The following is a 21,028-nucleotide window of genomic DNA, read 5'->3' as shown; positions in this document are numbered from 1 at the left end:
TGGTCCCGCCAAGCACAGGCCAGGATGCGCGTATATAAGGAGGCGGCGGCCGGCAACCCCCATCACCGCTACCATGGCTCTCCTCGCCGCCTCCCTGACAGCCCTGCTGGCGCTGGTGGCGGGCGCCGCCGCCTCCATAGCAGCCCACGACGTGGCCCCTCGTGAGTATGCTTCAACCGCGCCGCACAGCCAGTAGCGCTGCACGCTGCTCTTACCAGAACTGTGCGCCGCCCGCAATACCACATTCCATCGCCCGAACTGAGGCCTCGCGGTGTCCCGTTTGTTAACTCTTAACCCCGTAACTAATGTAATCGTAACATGCAGTTAGGAATTGTCAGGGGAACTCATGCTGTGATGTAGTTGAAGTCACTCTTTAATCTCAACCATCGCCATTTTGTTCCGCCCAAAACATTGCGGAAATGGTGCTTGACGTCTGATTAAGTATGAATTAGAATCACCGTCGTTAAAAAAAAACAGTCACTGGAATAATCAAAAGTAATTTTAAAACTGTTTCCACTTGCAAAAACTACACTTCAGCCAATTTTTTGGCGTCTAACCAAAATGGCGAAACAATTATCAGAAGAAGAAAAAAACTGTTTCACACTCTTACCATTTAACCATGCCACTAAATAATACGAGACGTAAATAATTGTGCAAAATTTTTAAAAGTTAATGCAACGAATCTTACATTATGTCAGAGGGTAGATTTAATTCAGTGGCATTTCATTGCTTGTTATTTTCTTTAGTTTGCTTTGAGGCACGATGTATCACGATATATGTGGAACCTATTCTCTTTGGATTCCAACCAGTAATTCAAGTATTGCGTTTGATTTTGAAAGATACACGTGAATGTACTAAACATATCAAAAGCACCTCGAGCGTTTGTGCACATACATTAACTAAAATATTATATGGGCCATACCTGTCTACCTACCAAATTTTATGAAATCCAATGAACTGTTCGAAAACTACCTTTGGGCAAACATTGACCTTGTTACATGTACCGAGCTGATTGTAGCAAATATATTTTCACACAAACCATGACGGATTGACATGAGGATTAAAATAAAAAAATGAATATTTTCCTTTCATTTATAAAATATTTATAAATAATAATTACTTAAAAATATATATATTTTATCAATAAAATATTTTAATTCAAATATTTACTTCAGCCAAAAATATGCATTTCTTCGCCAAGTAATAATATTAGGTGTAAGTTACTTTGTTATTAGCTAAGGTGGGGCTATTCTTACTTATAGTCTTTTAACGTGCAGTGTGTTCAGTAGGATAACATTTCTCTATTATCTTCCTTACATTACAACTAAAGAAATAAAGCTTTTAAAGCAGCGTTTCTTTCTTGTAAAAACATTTGTTACAGTTGCGAAATAATGTTTGTTTACTCTTTCACTGAATGCTTTTGCAAGGTGGAGCACATTTAGAGATACGGTAAATGGATGACACGATCCTTATTTGCTCATTTTGGATCGATTTGTTTTATCGACGAATTTACAAAAGCACATTGCAATTAACATTTTTTTTGAAAAAGCAAGGTTGTTAAATATGGATTACAGGATTTACACTCTTACATACGTGCATGGCGGAGGGTAAAAAATTAGCTTTTCTCTGACAGACTCGTTATAATTGATTTTCAAGAGAAATAATTTTTTTTCATAATTTATACAGCCATAATTTACAGTTAGCCGTGTAGCTAATTTATTGTTCTTACCGTTGTGTTCTCTGAGTTAATGAATATCCTTGTAATGAAAGGCTTTCAAAAGAACACTTCAGTGATATAACATATTAGCTGTATTTCTGAACTATGCATTCTAAACTACTAAATCAATGAAGCGTATATGGACATAGTTTGTATTATGATAATTTGTAAGTAACCCACTGTTTTGCTTTTCCAGTTATTTAATATTTAGAAGGGTATTAAAACTCCCAAATATGCATTCTTGACGTTATGCACTTTTCTTTCCAGGAAAAAATACCGAAGTAACCTTGAAGTGCAAATTGGATGACAGCGATTGCATAAAAGATTTTCTGCAGAACGATCTTATTGGAAAATTCAGTCAAGGTAAGTTGAATGCACCACCGATTCAGGTTTCGTGCATCTGTTCACTGTGATTATTAATTCCTCACTGGAAAAAACAGTGTACGAATTTTAAATCGTGAAAATTCCTCCAAACAATTAATAACCCAGGCACGTGTACTCTGAGAGTTTTGTTCCATACATTAAGGCTTGTTTGCTCTTAGCTTGCAAACAATTTACGATGGAGGTGTTCTGAGTATTTATTGTTTGAAAATAGAATGATTAATAATGTAACTTGAAAGGGGTGATAGTAAATATACAAACGAATGACTTAAGTGTTTTCAACACATAAACGGGTAGAAATTTGTTTGAACTGTTGTCATCAATACATTTTCTCGAAGGATGTTTTGGTCTATGTCTCTGCCTGCATAATGAATTTTCAACAGACTCTTTTAACATTAATTTATATTTAGAGTTATAAATAATTCAGACATATAGTGGCAATTAATTTTCCAAAATAACTAAAAAATAATTTTATCCTTCATTTGACGAGTTATTTCGGACACTACCCATATACGTGTAATATACAATAAAATATGTTTTTAAATGTTCAACATACACATGATATTCTACGACTGCCATTTAAAACTACTGTCAGAAAACAGAATGAAGGAAAACTATATGCATGTACATAATCACAGAAATTTAATGAAACAGTAAAGTGAAAATTCAAAAAAAGATTTTATTATGTATAATTATCCGGGTTCCCGCCCACTCGGACCAAAGTCAAGTAATGTGAAGCTCTAGTGCGTGTCTGGAAACTCCAGGGCGCACTATCAGACTGGCCCCTGAATCTGTATGCAAAGAGGCGGTGAGTCGTGCTCGCCGTGTTGCGTCGTCAGAATCTTAAGGGGTCAGCGTGAATAGGGTAATTTAGTTTCGCGCGGTTAAAGCAAGAAGGCCTCGCGACCTTCAGGACTCCAAACCACTTGCAAAGACTCGGTGATCACGAGTTTGAGTCGCGCCGGACTGCTTGGATCGAACCCGCTACCAGGGCCGTCAAGGACCCTGATAACGAGACGTATTTGCAGCGACGTAAACAGTTGTAACACTGACAAATGTTCGCAGCCAATAGAAAGTACGCAGAAAAGAATATTTCTTACTTTCAGGGCCCACAATATGATTCTCCTATCATCCTAGGTCACACTATTGCAGACTTTTGAAGTTCAAAAATGAAATGGTATAATACTGCTTCTACAGAGATAAATTTTCTTTTACATAAATTGTAGTAACGTTTAAAACCAAAATTTCTTAATTTTTTTATTTACGTAATAATGTACCGTGTGTTATTTTTTACTCACGCAATTATTAACAGAAATGAACATGAATTGTGTGTTAGAGGAAGATCCGCAGTCAGGAAATTTACATTACTTCTATTAAAAACCCGTAACGTTGTCAATCGGGACGTATTCTGCGATCATTTCGCCTTAATCAGTGAAGATAGTGTGTGACATTTGGATGGATTAATGAAAACTTCGTTTGCTACATATAAGGTGAACAATATTTAAGAGATATTGACATACATAGGATAAGTTTTGATCCAGCTAGTTATATTTCAAAATTGAGGTAGCTTCATAGGGCAACCTTTTCCAAAGCTCGGGATCACTGGTCACTAAGAATGCCCTGCCCGAATGTTACTTGCATTAATTTCTCTTAGATATCTAAAAGTATTTTTGAAACTAGTGGTACCCACGACTTCATTCGCGTGGACAGAAAAATTCCCACACAAAATATGGACAGTTACTTTAAACTCTAACACTGAATGACATCCAAACACACAGCATAGAGATTTGAAATTTGGAGGAAATATTCCTCGAGTACTCTAGGGGTGCACTAAAGAAAATGTTTTTGAAATAACTTTCCTAAATGGGTGAATAGGGTTGGTAAAATTTGTACGACGCGAAATACCACTCACTTTCTAGTTCATCCCGAATTCTCTGGAACTATAAGACCTAGTGACTGGAAAATTGGCAAGTACATTCCTTTGGATACATAAACAGCCGCTAACAAAGGATTTTATAATAATCATCTCCCAAGGGGGGTGGGGGTGGGTTGCGGGGGTATGAAAATAAAAATTTCCCTTATTCATTGCTTTTTTTGTATATTTAGCTTCAACTATTGCATTGATGATGCCTTCTGCGTGTACTGAAGAGTCTTTTATGTTTTAAATTCTTTATTCACTTTCAGACATTAATCAACTACCAAAGCGGATTGTGGAGGCGTTAAAGATAAAAATTTCCCGTCTTTCAAGTGTATGTCTTACAGACGTGACTTGATGCATAAAGCCCGGGCATCCCCGGATACTTCAGCTAGTATGTAATGACTAATAAAACCACAGACAGGCCCTTTTTACGTGACTGATTTGCACTGATGTGTGGACCGACATCCCTCGCGGCGACGAGGCGGGCAGGTGAGGTGGTGATCGCGCGCTCTCTGGCTCCAGGGTTCCCGGACTACGGCGTCAAGTCCCTCGACCCTCTGGAGTATGGAGAGATCTCCTTCAAGTACGAGGTGGGCGTCGGCACCAGCTTCGTCGTCACGCACAAGGAACCCATCCTGTACGGGATGGGCCAGACCAAGGTCATCGACGCCAAGTGAGTGTGCCTGCGGGACCGTCTTGTTTTCGCCACTGCGCTGTTTTCCTTTCAAGTGCTGGCATTACATTTCACGAGTTACAGATAGCTCGGGAATCAAGTACGTAACCTCACTAAAACTAATGAAAAAAAAATCACCTTAAACACCGAATTTAGTCTTGGCTTCATGCGATTTCTTCCCCTGCAGTAGCTTCAGGCATTAAACTGGGGTTGTCTTCACAATGAGTAAAATATGTACTTGATAAAGCCACGGCATTGTATTTTATTATGTAGCTAGAAACGAGTTTGTAAATACATATGCATGCAACTGTATCATAAGGCTTTGTCGATCTCAACACGAACAGACCCTGATGTGGCAGACTAAGGCGAGACTTTGTGATCATTTGGACCCAGCCCTACTTTGAAATTCCCAATAGTCTATTTTATGGAGGTCGAGTTAGCCAGAGTTTCAAATGATGTGTGTAATGGCGAGTACGTGTAAGAGCTGAGTTTTTTCTGCAGTTCGACTCTGAGCGGCTCCAAGTTCACCATGCAAGCACACGTCCTCACCCCTAAGTACCTCTACGAGGGATCGTACACCTGCGTCGGCGAGTGGATGCTGTGGCCTTTCAGCTGGAAGGGCAAGTTCAACATCTCCCTGGGTGAGTCTGGCTGTGATGCTGCGCCGTGTTCTGAACGCGAGTGTTCATGTCCCTTCCGAACAGCACCGGTGAGCGCCGCGTGCTTCCAGCTTCGCACCGACTGATGCTTGCGCTCTCAAGTGCTGCGCTTCCAATTAGAAACATGCCATTATTCAGTACTAGCGTAACATGTGACCTCGGTAGCGAGTTGATTCATGTGTTCTCACTTTGCATATACATGTATAATACGAAATTTGGACACGAAGTTGAACGTAGAATTATTTAAAATAAGGTGGAGGGTGATAAATATTCGCAAATTGTGTTTTTTTAACTATTATTTCTGACGTGAATCACACATTGTTCTCGCACCCTCCCCTAGATTTTGCTTCCGGATCATCTACGTCAACTACTGAATTATTTTTTTAGCAGACCGAAATTTTAACTATATAATGAAACAGCTGCTATAAAATTTGAAAATACTTGAAAAAAAATTCTAAACCCTGGCTTTGGACTGGATTTTCAACAAATAATTGTATTAAAATACTGCCAATATTTTTACAATTCACTAAACAGTTAATACAATAAAGTTTCCCTTTGGCTTTGTGAAGTTTTATTCGCGCTATCCTCCACAGATGGCAGCATCGTGGTTGTTACACATTTCCGTTGCTTGGTTTCCGTCGCATTCACGATATTACTCCCACCTAATGCAGCATACTGAGAGCTAAGACTTTACACACCAATAATGCATGAACACTGGGTAAAAATGAAATTTATAACTGTCAGGTACACACCGAGGTAAGTTACATCAGGAAAAGTAGTAATCTTAAATGAGATGGAGGTCAGCATTTTTTTACAGCAACATGTCTATGTTCAAAAAAATAACAGTTTCATTGGTTAAACATATAACACGTATTCGTCCATAGCAGTGAGGTTTCAGAAAGCTGAAAACTTATACCACATAGTTATAGGCAAGTATGACCTTCGTTGTTTTTTCTAGCGCGGTATCGCCTCTAAGAACAAGGCTCTGTACTGGCACGCAGTCTTCTCGTCGTGCATAGGACAACCATTAAAAAATTAGTAACGTTATATTGTGCCGGAAATTAGGTATTTCGGCACATTTTTTTAAATTGTTATTATAATTTACATTATTTTTGGAAATTTTATTTTCCATGTAATTTGGTTACAAAAGGGTGATTTACACTTTGTTAGGCTGGTGTACTCAACTTAGTTATACTTTGTGCCAGTGAACCGAGGCACCTTTTCTCAGGGGCCAATCTGATCTTTTGCAGTCTAAGACATCGTTGGCAGCCCGTTTGACATTTCTCCCACTTACAGTCACGTCCGGGGTTTGTAATATTATTTCCCTGTATGACTGAATCTGCACACAACAGCTCTGGACGAGTTGTTACAATATCTCAGAGACTAGCTTAGAACAGCGGTTACCGTCACGCATACGTCTTAGGTTCACTCCTAGAAAGTCACATTAGGATGCTCGTTCCCAGCATCGTTGCGTTTTTTGTCCACCTCCACCCCCTTAGTTCTCAGAATTTAGCCCATGATCATTGCTATGACGTGAACCTCGCCAGGCAGTGGCCGACTTCAAGGACGATTTGCCATAGAAAAAATATGTGCAAAGATGGACCACACACGACATCTAGTGGTAGAAATAGTTAAATTAATTAAATTACTACGCTCGAAGAAATTAATTGTATAAAACTTCCATTCTGGACTTTAAGAATATACATTGGGATTTTTATACCACTTTGTATTTCTTTTTCTTTAATTTTATTGAGTTTGTTTATTTATAAGTGAAACCTTTAATAATTAATTTAGGGCCGGCCCATATTTTTTAAATATATCTGAGAGTTCTTTAATTATGTTATTGAAATTGTATTTTAACATGTTTTAATATCTGTTATAAGTTTCCTTAAATAAATATGGAGTAATTATATTCAGACGGAATCACACCTTGATTCTTTTCAATTTTCATGCCCTTGTGAAACTAAAAGATCCACCATTACAGCAGTTTATAATGTTCATGGTGATATTTATGTACTTAATCTTATTTACCTATACTGCCTCAATGTAACAAAAATGGTAATCAGAATGCAGTGCTGTAACAAAAATGGTAGCATTTAGTGTGGTTAACTTTCTGTCTGCTTTGGTTAAGATTAATGAACAAAGCTGTAACATAAATGGTAGCAGAGCATGGTTTCAATTTTATGTAGTGTGTGATTTCGTCTGTAAACAATCCCAGTAAAAATAAAATAAAGTAAAATAAATATTTACATATATGATTTTTTATATAAATATTTGAGCGGGAATATTTATATTTTTAATTTTAGCGCAAATATAAGTAACTTTAATTTTAAATCCTTATCAGTACTATTTACCTTAGTTTCGTGCAAGACATCGCCCAGCAGTTAACACCTGTCCTGATCACACGGTGCGTTATCAGACGTGCCCCACACAAGGTTACAGACACCTCTCCCCCCCCCCCTCCTTTTACCTCGCCCGACAGCCTGAGAGCCGCCGCACGGAGCATCGACCGCTGTTATCTTATCTCGCGTGCGTGCTGGCATGAGGTTACCAATGCCCCCCCTTCTTCGCCACGCCAATCACCTGAGAGGACATTGCTCTCTTCGTTGGCGGGAATGAAAAATGTTATAAGTATGCGACCCACTGATTGTGTAGACAGGGCGCAACTAAATAGTTTATGTTGTAATTTAAGTTAAAGTTAAGAGTGTTTTGTGAATTGTATGTCAGCCTAGAGTAAGAGTTATCTGTTTCTTTAAAGTTTTAAAATAAGTTAACCATCATCACTCTGGAGTATCTTCTTAAGGACGAGATAAAATATGAGCTAACACTTCGGGGCCAACCAACCTCAGGAGATTCCCAAGAGATCAGGATACGACTCAGAGCCGTTTGACAGAAACAAGTACTGCCATTTGTTTGGAATGTAAATTTGGACCCACTAGAGGTGTTCAATATTGTATGTAGTAAATTTCAAGACATAACCGCTTATGCTAATGATGTTCACAATGAGACAAGCAAAACAAACATATTACGAATCATCACGCGACTTAGCCACATCGCCACTAGATTCCATAACCTGTCCTTATTATCAGGAGGTTAATTGAATGGTATCTACACCAAATAAATTGACAAATGCCGACAACAAATACCCAACCTCACACATAGGTTGAGTGCAAAATGCACTACCACACAGGAATCACCCTTCGAGAGTACTACTGAAATAATTCCCAGTCCTCAGGAACAAATGCCTGGTACAAGTACACAGCCTGAAGCGGCACCGACAGAAATACCAGGACTACAGCCCAAGGTCACTCTGGTGTCTTCATTACCAGTATCGCCCCCGCCCCCACCTTCATCGCCGCTAACAGTTTACTTTGCATCAATCCTGTTTCCAAGTCATACTGCAATCATGACTATCAGTTATCCATCCACCCCACATGTGGTTTCCCTCCGCTTCTATCGCGAGGCCGGTACCCCAGCGAGTCACCAAGGTCACCTACACTTGACCTAATCCCGAAGTCATTGCACTCCCCTCCCACCTCACCCAACCAATGTACCTACCACCAACCATAGCAGGCATGTTTAATCCATACTACCAGTTCCAGTCAGCATTTTCATCCTTCCAGACCACCCCAGAACTCCACACTCCCTCTGCGGCCGTTTGCACGCAAATTTCACCCCTACCTCAGGTAAGTGCATCTAGCACCGCGACTTCGCTTGCACAGTCCACTGCCATGACAGCTATTCCCCAACCAGACCTACACATTCCCCAAGTCAGCCATTCAACCTCGTACCTCCCTCTGGAACCTGTAGCACCCCTCCCGCGAAACAACCCTAATCCTGCACCAAACCATCCCCCACCACCACCTGGCCAAAGTAAAACAACCCATTTCTACAATAAAATCTCCCACGCAGCAGAAAGGCTACTCACCAATCTCTCGGAAACTAATGGATTGGATCCGAGAAAACTAATTGAGTTTCTGCGACAGTTACTCAAACTACACCAAAAATGCAACCTACCAGATAAAGAATTGTTTGAGATAGTTTTTCCCCTTACCCACGCCCCTTTCAGCGAAAGAACCTCGTTGGCCATAGAGAATAACCTAACCTTTGATCAGTACCATGCTGACATATTAGATTTTTTTATGCCGCACTAAGTATAGACAGAAAAATTATTACTACTACAACAATCACAACAACAACAACAACAACCCAAAAAACGAGTAACGAGGTGGCCAGAAAGCAATCCTTCTGTGCCACCTAAACAAAAATCATCTTCAGATAATTTCTGCAATACCGTCACTACTCCACATGCACCGAGTTGATACAATAACAAATTTAATTACCACCCAAGGAGTAATCACACTACGCAACAACCACAAAAATACACAAAAAATTCAAATAGGTCACAAAAGTCAAACAAGTCTCGTAGAAGGAAAAAACGAAAAATTTACACAAATTCAAAAAAGGTAAAAAATTCTACCGACCCTAGGACACATTGTGAAAATTGCATAAATCCAAAAAATTCAGGCAAGAGGACATGTCATAATATCTTCGCAGGTATACCAACATTATTACCTTATGCGAGCACTTTAATTGGCAAGCACGAAATTCCAGGACTGATTGATACAGGCTCAGTCCGAAGTTTTATTTCAGCAAATCTTTTTCATGTTTTACAAAAGGAGAAATTGTTAAGGAAATTAAACCAGTAAAAATAAAATGTTTCACCGCATCAGAGCAACCACTAAAGGTCAACCAAGTAGTCGTCATTAAAGTTAAAATTTATTTATTTATCTGGATGTTTCCATTTTTAGTTTCACAGGATTTAGCTACTGATCTAATTTTTGGATCGGATTTCATATCTAAAACAGGCTCAGTAATTGATTTGCAGGCAAGAAATTTTAAATTCAAATTTAATAAATCTATTGTTAGTCCTATTCCATTTGTTTCCCCTAAAATCCAGCATCAGAGTAATGTAAATGCAATCCATACCGAAGTCGAGGACGAATGTGAGTTATCCCTGACACACCTCGACACATCGCAAAGAAAAGCAGTGGAAAATCTATGTCATAACTTCCCAGATGTCTTGACAAAAAAACTAGGTCACACTCACTTAGTGCAATATGATATAAAACTTTTGGATTAATCCCCAGTCAGGTGTCACCCATATCAATTATTGGGTCCCAAAATGGAAATCATGCGCGAACACATACAAGACCTATTGGAAAAGGATGTAATTGAACCATCGACTTCCAGTTTTTCATCTCCAGCATTTTTGGTCCCCAAAGGTCATGGTCACCGCTTAGTTGTGGATTTTAGAAAAATTAACAAACATATAGACATAGAAATGGTACCTTTACCTGATTTGAATTCAGCTTGCTATTAGTTTAGCAAAACCAAATATTTTAGCGTTTTTGATCTCAATTCGGCCTATAATCAAATACCACTAACACCGAAGTCAAAACACATCACCGGCTTTTGCGTGCCCTGGAATTTGTATCAATATAAAGTAGTTCCTTTTGGCCTAGACACAGGCGCACAGGTACTGACTCGGCTCCTAGACCAAGTTTTTGGCGATTTAAAATTTAAATTTGTATTTAATCACTTGGATGACGTTGTAGTGTATTCCAAATCTTTTTAAGAGCATATAGCTCATTTGTCTGAAGTTCTCACCTGGCTGCGTAAAGCAGGGCTGACAGTAAACACCAAGAAGTTTAAATTTGCAGTTTCCGAAATTTGTTTCCTGGGACACATAATTTCCAGTAGAGGAGTAACGATTGACCCAAGCAGCACTCAAGCCATAGCAGATTTCCAACCTCCAAAAGATCCAAAAGGAATTTCAAGATTTATCGGAATGGCTAATTTCTATGCTAACTTTATTCCAAATTTTGCAGAACATGCAGCCCCATTAAATGCACTTCGGAAGAAAAATACATAATTTAATTGGGGTCCTGAACAAGACAAAGCCTTTAGTTATTTGAAACACGCTATAGCCAGCACACCTGTTCTTCAAATGGCAGATTTCACTAAACCATTCATACTACAGACAGATGCATCGAGTGTCGCCATTGGTGCAGTTCTATCACAAGAGTTCGATGGCCACAGGCAACCAATAGCTTTCGCCTCTCGCACTCTAACTCATCAAGAGAAAAAATCGTCCTCGGTTTATGAACTCGAGTGCCTAGCAGTTGTATTCGGAATCGACAAGTTTCGGCAATACCTTGAGCACAGGGAATTTTTATTAGAGACCGACAATCAGGCCCTTGCTTCGCTTTTGGCTCACCCCAAGCAACTAGAAAAACTAGGTAGGTGGATAGCAAAAATCTCCCCACTTAAATTCACTATTCAACATATCAGAGGTATGCAGAATATCGTAGAAGATGCTCTTTCTCGAATGTTAAAGAATCCCTCCAAATCTAATCTTCAGGAGGAACCCCCGGTTTCATGCCATGCTCTACTCACAGATTTTCCTTTAGCTTTTTCAGACTTACAGTGTCACCAAAATTCAGATCCTTACATTTCATATATTATTCAGCAAATAAAATCAGGTACACTGCCAAAATATTGCAAGATTTAAAAAGGTCTCCTGTATCGACGAACAGCACAGTGTAAAACTTACAGAATAGCCCTTCCTCAGAATTTAAGAGACAGGGTATTTAAATATTATCACAGCTCACCCATTGGAGCACACCTGGGTAAATACAAAACAATTGAAGGCATACACCGTCATTTTATTTGGGATGGAATGCATAAAGACATTGCTGAGAATGTAAAATTATGAAAATTATGCGATTTGAGTAAACCAGCACAGAAAACACAATTTGGATTTTTAACATCAGATGTGGCTGAAAGGCCTATGCAAAAATGATTTATAGATTTTTTTGGCCCCTTTTCCCGTTCTAAAACTGGACACACCATGCTTCTCGTAGCTATTGATGCTTTTTTTTAAATTTGTATGGCTCATTCCCCTCCGGCGAGCCACCGCAGAAACCACAATACAAGCATTGCAAATTAACATTTTTAAAATATCAATAATCGTGTCAGATAACGCATCACTATTTACATCCAGACTTTTCAACAATATGTGCTTTTCCCTTGGCATTCAGCATGTAACCACTTCTCCCTATTATCCACAGCCTTCACATGCGGAGCGTTTTAATAGGAACCTCCGATCCGCTTTAATAGTGTATCATGCGGACTCGCAGGATAAATGGGACACTGTCTGGTTACAAATGGCTTTCAACTATGCCCGACATGAGGGACACAAAACCACACCATTTGAAATCATGTTCACATATAAACCCAACAACCCACTTTCTAATCTCTGGTCACTACAAGAGCTTCTCAAAGATAACCCTCGCAACATTAAAGAGGTCTGGAGAAGAGCTCAGCATAACCTGAACTTAGCCCATGCGGCAAGCAGGCAGAAATATAATAAGAAACGTTCGCCTAATCCATACAGGGTAGGTGATATGGTGTTGTGCAGATCACACCCACAAAGTAAGGCGATCGACAAGCGATCAGCCAAACTTCCTTATCGTTTGAATGGCCCGTGGCAAATCCAGCGCTTTTTAACCCCAGTAACGGTCACCCTAGTCGACCAAGTTCTGGTGCGCGCATAACGCGCGCGCACATTTCGCATCTAAAGAAGGTGTACCCCAACTTAAATTAGGTGCAGCCCTCTACACATATTCGAGGAGTCTTAAACAAAGCTTCGGAATGCCATCTGCAACACGCAGTGTTGAAAGATACAAAAATCCTAGGTTCTAATTATAAGTAATAAAAATCCATGGTACTAGTTTGTAAGAGTGCTTACATTTCAGATGTTTAGTATTAAGAAAGTTTTAGGGTAAGAGATTATTTTAAGTGGCACCACTTAAATCATAAGAGAGATGTAACTTAGTCCCTAAGAGAAATATGTAACTTAGTTCATAAGAGAAACATGACACTTAGTTCATAAGGGAATGATGTAACTTAGTCCATAAGAGAATAATGATACCTAGTTCATAAAGTTAGGTGTAAACAATGAATAATAATGTCACTTAGTTTTTAAAGTTGTTTTGTATGGCCATGTTACCTAGTAAGTTAATCAGGTATTGTAAGTAGTTTAACTAAGTCAATTCTGGTACAGGGTAAGCATTCCAGGTTTCAATCACTTCATACTCTCTGTTGGTTGCTTACCCTGGATCCGCCTTTCAGTGGGGGAGTATGTGCCAGAAATTAGGTATTTCGGCACATTTTTTAAAATTGTTATTATAATTTTAAATTATTTTTGGAAATTTTATTTTCTATAAAATTTGGTTACAAAAGGATGATTTACACTCTGTTAGGCTGGTGTATTCTACTTAGTTAAACTTTGCGCCAGTGAAACAAGGCACCTTTTCTCAGGGTCCAATCTGATCTTTTGCAGTCTAAGACATCGTTGGCAGCCCGTTTGACATTTCTCCCACTTACAGTCACGTCCAGGGTTTGTAACATTATTTCCCTGTATGACTAAATCTGCACACAACAGCTCTGGACGAGTTGTTAAAATATACAGAGACGAGCTTAGAACAGCGGTACCGTCATGCATACGTCTTAGGTTCACTCCTAGAAAGTCACGTTAGGATGCTCGTTCCCAGCATCGTTGCATTTTTGTCCACCTCCACCACCTTAGTTCTCAGAATTTAGCCCATGATCATTGCTATGACGTGAACCTCGCCAGGCAGTGGCCGACTTCAAGGACGATTTGCCATAGAAAAAATATGTGCAAAGATGGACCACACATGACATATAGCGGTAGATATAGTATCTTATTCTCTTGTCGCCAGCTGGTGGAACTGACGCCCGCAACATCTGGTGGCGACTTTGCTAACCTCCCAGATACCTTCCCCTGTAGGCCGCCAGAGAGCAGCACCGACTGCGCCATTAGCCCCAGGCTGTAGCAAACGTCTCGGGAGAGTCGATCCCAATTGGTTTCAGACACCCCTCAACAGGTAGTGCTAAAATCGGCCAGTGCTACCAACTTCTAGATATCGAAGTCAGAGTTTTTTTTTGTGATTCCCACTCGGAGAACTTCGGAACCTTTCTGTCCGGATGCACTAGTCTCCCCCCCAACTTTGGTTTGAGCATTTCCTTTTAATTACGAGATGTGGCTCCTCCGCGGCCACTTCGCGTCGCGATTCCAGACGGACTGTTTGAGATTATCGGCTGATCGACGAGACGCACTACAAGACTTCCATCCGGCCGCAACCGACAATGTAGTCGATTATACAAGGGATGTTATCCCTATAAATTTCTTTAAGTAGTTGAATCCATCTGTACAGTACTCAGCATAATAGTTATTTATTTTAATTTTTTTTTGAAAATATGGAAACGTCCGCGCCTCCCGCGTTTTCGCGGGCTACAGACACGGACTTGCTACGCTTCAGAAACTAGAAGCCAACTTCCCTGACTGGTGAGTTACTATCAGCGTTATTCCCCAACCTCCCCTTATCTTTTGCGGGCATTTTCTGCCCAGTTTGCTAACTGTCTGTGTACTAGTTCTGATCATGTTTGATTCGGACTGTTCACAGACAGGGTCCAAGAGCCTGGATGCAGGCTTAGCATTTTCACAATCTTCCTCTTCAACAAACAGGCGCCCTGGCACCAGGTTGACTACTGAACTTCTGGAAGCGAACCACCGACCTCCGGTGCTCCAGCATCTATGTACCCTTTTTGGAACTATTTTAAATTACTAAGTTAGAATCTCACAAGCCAATTTGATTTTATTGTAATGTTTTCGGTGTAACTATTAGTTAACAGCTATTTCTGTAAATGTAACACTATAACTCTTTTGCATTTGTTGTTTTATCACAAATATTTTGAACAGATGTTTCTTAAACAATTGGGTTTAAAAAAATTGCGTAAGTGACAGAACAACAAAAGAAAGATGTGTAGTGTTTAATTTCCCTAAAATAGCAGTTATCTAATAGTAATGAAGTGCAAAAGAAAAAAAAAACAAGAGAATGGCGTGTGAGACCCCATCTTCAGCAGGCCCTCGAGAGTGTTCAAGTGCAGGGAATGCCGAGTGCCGTGGAGGTGAGGCTGTTGACTCGCTGAGCCGCCACGACGACCAGGGACCTCCACCGGGACTTCCTCGGTTGCAGGCGACGTGTACGACACTTGGACGGTGAAGGCGAACATCGTGACGAAGGGAGACGAGTCGCACCTGCACCTCGAGAAGGTCACCTTCGACCCCAAGGTGACCACCTTCAAGGCGTACGCCTCGGGCCTGTTCGGCGACATGGAGGAAGTAGGTAAGCGGCGCCTGACTATGACTGACTGTTGCTCTTCGAGAGCGCAGTCTACTCGGTGTTTGGCGCAGGGTTGCCAGCCTCAGCATTCTTCCCTGCATCGAGACCGCTCTCGCTAGCAGTCTAGCGTGGCTGACATTTATGAGCCTACTAGTTGACGTACGTAGCGCTTTCCAGGGCTTTAAACGTACTTGAAAAATGAAAAATTTAGATTTTTAACGTCCCCACATCCCTCTGAAAGTAAATAAAGAATTTAAACGTAAAATACGTCACCAGGAGATGCAGCCGACAACAGTGTAACAGCCGTTGCCATCGTGACGAAGAAAGCATCAATAATGCAATAGCATAAAAAACTTTGATATTTAACACCCTTGCAACCCTCTTTTGTGAGCTGATTTAGGTTAAATCCTTTTTTAAGGGATTTGTACGTAGCAAAAGGAATACACTTGCTAAATTTCAAGACTGCTGGTTTCATAGTTTCTGAGAATTCGTGATGAGTGAGTCATTCAGGGGTATTTCGCTTCATACAAAATTTAATATCTATTTGCACCTCTTTATGGAAGGAATTTAAAAAGAAATCCCTCATTAACGTGTCCCTAATGTATTCAAGGAATGTTTAATCCAAATTTCAAATCCCTGGGTCCACCGGTTTAGGTTTTGTGTTGTCTGCCTGTCAGTCAGTCAGGCAGTTAGTGTTAGTGTTTCATAAAACAATATCTCAGAGATCTTTAGAATTTTTGCTTCCAAAAATTGTTGTTATTCTTCCTACAAAACTAAAAACTAAAAATTATTTTCAAATGAAAATATATGTTAATATTTGACTACATAATTTAACTGATGAAGAGATGGCTTTAGTATTTAAGTAAGTTTTATATATTGTTATAACTTTGTACATGTACTTTACTTAAATACTAATTTTTATTTAGTAATTATATTTTCATTTATTCATGTAACAATGTTATAATTTATTCGTTTTTGTTTATACATAACATTGAATTTTAATAAATTGCTCTTTCTAACTTTCATCTTTATATAATTAATGTAAAGTTTCTTAGGTTATATTTTATATATTTATTTCTCAACTATTTTACATTTACAAATGTTTAAAATCGTTAAAATACCGCATGTAATTTGAAGTGACTAGATGCACTCACATACAAGCTTGCTTTCGTGAGTGCTAAATTTCCTGGTTAATTAAGTGAATATTGTTTACAAAGTGTAAAAAAAATGGGAAATAAATTATTATAATTATATATTATTAATAGTTTCTTTAAGTAAATAAACGTAAAAATGTAAAACTCACACATTATTTAATTTTTTATAATTTTTTCAATATCTCTTTAAAAAGCTTTAAAATTATTAACGTAAAAAATTGGTAAATATTTTGATTCTGTAGTTTTTATTGCATTTAATTTTAATATTGTTTGTTTGATTTGCACAAAATAAGTAAACATTACTTTATCAAATAATGAAGTCACTTTAATTAAATTTGACAATGCTTAGATTATTTCACGTACACAATATAAACACATTCTTACACGAACATTGCTATATATATCTTATAATCATAGCTGTCTTATTTGTAATATTATAGTAGACAGAAAATTGACCGTTAAACAAAAGTCTAGAAAGTCTTTAAGGAAATTATTTATTAATTTTTATTCTGTATGAGTATTCTTTTCGTGATGTTTGTCTAACAAGTTTTCAGCAAATAATAAAAGCACGTTAGCTATTGTAGTATTCGTTTATGTTATAAACCAGAATAAAACCGCGTTAATAATTAGGTGAATACACGAAGAGCTGCGGAAAAGTGGGTTTTGATTGAAACTTTACACACAAAATAATAATTTTAACGTTTCAGAGGTGAAATAAGTAGCTAAAGCTACAAATTTTTTCCACTCACACCATTACGTTCCGTCGCCTCTCATATTGTAAAGAGAAATAGTTTTAAATGTATTCGCAACGAGATGAGATTAAAAGTACTTTAAAATACAATTGTGTTGTGTCAACGTAGTCCAAGAACTGTAATTTAACCCATGTGACTTTTTATTGTTTATAGAATTTCCCGTAACTTAGAATCAAAGAAACGAATGATTTACGTGGACAGATATTTGTTTTAAAAATTTCCAGTCGCATTTTTAGTCGGAGTACAGATTTTCCTGTTTGACGTCTGTGTGGCAAGCGTCTGAGGGATAAACGCCCATGGCATGAGAGCAGCATGCTTATTGGAGCGCATGGTCCAGGCCTGTAATCCCGGCTGGCCTCGGGAGGAACTGAGCTGTGACGAAGTGTCGGTTCAGCGACGGACTCAGCAGGAAACCAGGAGTGCTCTGAGAGCGCACTCTGACTCCCTCATGGCGGGTTGGGAAGGGGGTAGCATAAAGCTGGATTACTGAAGGGAAAGGGGGAAGGGTGAAGTCAAGATAGGAGAGAGATGCAGATGTTGCGCCATATTGAAAAAAAAAATTGTTTCGGTTTTGTGGATAAGAAAGCGTTCAGTCCACATTACGAATGCCATAAACATAAAGCGCAATATTCCATTGAGCTATTAGTCTATGGAATGAATGTATGTTCTATGTATTCGAAGTCAACTGGTTAAAAATTTGATAGCAAAATAAATCGCAGCTGCATAAATGCCAATACATGATAACGGGCTTTTGTATTGTTGGCGTCTCCATGGAAACGGTTGCTTGGAGCTCGGGTTGGATTTGTCGATTAGTTAATTCGAGGTTTTACGAAAATCAGCAGTGGTTTATTTCTGGCAACGCCAGGTACTTCAGCTAGTATGCTATAAATTGTTTTAATATATTGAAAATAACTCGCTAGGAAGAATCGTGAAAATGCAATCATTCTGAACAAACAAGATGTCAAAACATCTGCAAGGAATTACAGTTAAAAATCATTATAACAAAAATAAAGTTTTTCTATGAAAATAGGAAATGGAGTTAGGGGTCGTTCACACATTGACTTCTAAGTTTTAACGTAGCCAAGCTTGCACACGAAACCTCCCTTATTTCTTACCCCCATACAATTTTCGGGGCGCTGCCTGGGAACGATGTATACCCGACTACGTCTACCACGGTGTGCCTCGCGGTGTTGCAGGCAAGTTCGCCCTAGAGATGACCAACAAGTACTGGAAGAACTTCTTCCACGTGATGTGGAGGAACGTGGAGCCGGCCGTCATCGGCAAGACGGTGGATGAGATCCAGGGCATCTTTGCGAACACGCCGATCAAGAAAATGTTTTATCTGTGATTCCTCCAACCTCCCGCCGTTCTTTTGACAAATAACAAGCTCCCCGTTTAGACTTCTGACACTGAATCAGGATTACGTTTCAATAGAAGTATCTTCCAGAAAACTCGTTAATGTTTAAGGGCCCGATTTCAAACACCATGAAACCACGCACAAGTGTTAGCAATAAAGCCGGTAGGTACTTCAACATTATTCCATGGTTCCTGATAAGACGGAACCTCATTTCATGATTATTTTAATTAATTCTGTTGGCATTTTAAAGCGTCGAAACTGAAGATATGGGATTACTACTTAGTGGTATTGATTTATTTGTTTATGAGTTTATCCTCAAAAACCTAAAAAGAAAGTATTTGGTCACGCAGCACGCGTTTCTGTTAAATTCTGTGGTGGTAAACATACTTGCTTCTGCTTTGGTCTCGTGAATACAACGGGTACGTATGACTGAAACATTGCGCGCTACATTCTGTCCTCAGGAGTCAGCGATGTCGAGACATTGACTGCACCCAAAAATGTCATGCTTGGCGCCTCAGATACAACTGCATCAGATATGTGGGTTTGCTAACACTTTGCGCATTCTCTGAAGAAATAACCTAATCCGTCTCTGCTAGGTTCTTGGTTGCGCAAGATATGTAGCCCGGTATGTAGCCATGAAAACAAGCAACGATACTCGTGATGTACGTTACGTTCAAAACATCTTATCGCACATGCTTTCTGATCGGACGAGATTAACGATTCAACTAATCTTAATAAATATAGTTCTTGCTCTTGGAAAGTTTGATGCCACAGAAATGTCCATAGTTCCAAAGATATTTACAGGGTAAATACATTTACATTGTTTTAAAATATTTCGTCACTACTTTAACACGTTACGGCAAGCATATTGAAGCGTAACAAATACAGGTATACTTTGACTTTTTATTGCAATGTATATATAAATTCTTACGCCGAAATCCAATCCAGAATCTCCCATTCCGAAGTTAACGACTTCAAAAAACCATGACAACGAAAATAGCTATTATCGTTTTGTAAACTTTATTAATTTAATCAATAAGCAACTCTAAAGTTTGTGAGATATTTGAAAGTAAGCAATGTTGTTCCTTTTTTAAAAAGAGGCATTTTTGGAGATATTTAATATTGTTTTAAATATTATAATTTGACTACGAAATATTAATTTTATGTGAATTCTTCTAGTACTGCAATATGTGTTATATCAACTATGATTACATGTGCTTAGTCATAAATGAGTTAATTCATGTGAACAATTTTTGTTACATTAATAAAGTGCAGAGTCATTCTCCCCTAGATAGCGCAACAGTTATTTATACTGATTAGGTAACATTAAAAATAACTAGGCTAGCACAATCATCAATAAACCCTTCGGCCTAGATTCCCCCATTCCTGATTGATATACATTTCACCCTTAAGTCTGCCAACGATTGCTTTTAGAAAATGTTCAACCCCATAGCATCTGTGTAATTTATATATAACATATTTTTATTTCCGTTTTACATTTTTTAATAAAAACTGTTGTGTGTAGGACATTGTTCATAATACTTATAAGTAGTCTGTAGAAAATATTAATAATTTTGTTTGTAATTGAAACCTCGTGTGAGGGGTAGTATTTATTTTGTATTTTACATAGAAAATAAACTTTTAACAAAAATATTGTGTCAATTCTGAATTTTTTTTATACATGTGTCTCAAAATGTCGGAAATACTTCGTGAGGACAGACACGAATTATAGTATTGCCACTTACGTTAGAAGTTACAAACACATTCACTCAGTGGTTAAGTTGGTCACTGCATCTGAGCACACACAATCGTGTTCTTCTTGATGACTGTGATTGTAAATAAACACTACCTACGCGTAAACAATGATGCAAAACGTGGAGCATAATAAGTTCTTCGTTATTTTATGTTGAAAATAGCCAAACACAAACTACAAAATTACACAATTAACGAGCTTAGCTTTTCCCATCACTGGTTGTGCTCTGAGGGCTTAGGCTTCTTGACACTATAATTTTTTTACATGAAACCTGCTCACTATTTGAGCTATAATGCTGTTTTAGGCGATTCGTTTGGATCTTTGGCTCTACACAAACATATTCACTGTTTTGTTCCCATGATGCTTTACATACTGGTGCATTATAATTTTATA

The 21,028-nt window shown here is 38.6% G+C and overlaps 1 protein-coding gene across 1 annotated transcript; it reads left to right on the top strand.

The window, feature by feature from the left end:
- Window positions 1–73: 73 nt before the first annotated feature.
- Window positions 74–20,533, top strand: LOC134530018 (uncharacterized). Its single transcript, XM_063364545.1, has 6 exons — window positions 74–161; window positions 1,985–2,080; window positions 4,539–4,689; window positions 5,191–5,330; window positions 15,473–15,622; window positions 18,722–20,533. Exons 1-6 carry the CDS (start codon window positions 74–76, stop codon window positions 18,871–18,873), a joined length of 777 nt encoding a protein of 258 aa, XP_063220615.1. The 3' UTR covers window positions 18,874–20,533.
- The last annotated feature ends 495 nt before the right edge of the window (window positions 20,534–21,028 follow it).

The sequence above is a fragment of the Bacillus rossius genome, chromosome 3 (assembly GCF_032445375.1).
Source record: "Bacillus rossius redtenbacheri isolate Brsri chromosome 3, Brsri_v3, whole genome shotgun sequence".
Taxonomy (NCBI): Eukaryota; Metazoa; Arthropoda; class Insecta; order Phasmatodea; family Bacillidae; genus Bacillus; species Bacillus rossius.
This window is presented reverse-complemented; position numbering and strand designations above follow the sequence as displayed.

What these genes read in the sequence shown, in the direction of transcription:
- LOC134530018 (XM_063364545.1), top strand. Translation starts at nt 74, where the DNA reads ATGGCTCTCCTCGCCGCCTCCCTGACAGCCCTGCTGGCGCTGGTGGCG. An exon ending in TATTGGAAAATTCAGTCAAG is followed by an intron (nt 2,081 to 4,538) that starts GTAAGTTGAATG and finishes CTCTGGCTCCAG; the next exon opens with GGTTCCCGGACTACGGCGTC. An exon ending in ACCAAGGTCATCGACGCCAA is followed by an intron (nt 4,690 to 5,190) that starts GTGAGTGTGCCT and finishes TTTTTTCTGCAG; the next exon opens with TTCGACTCTGAGCGGCTCCA.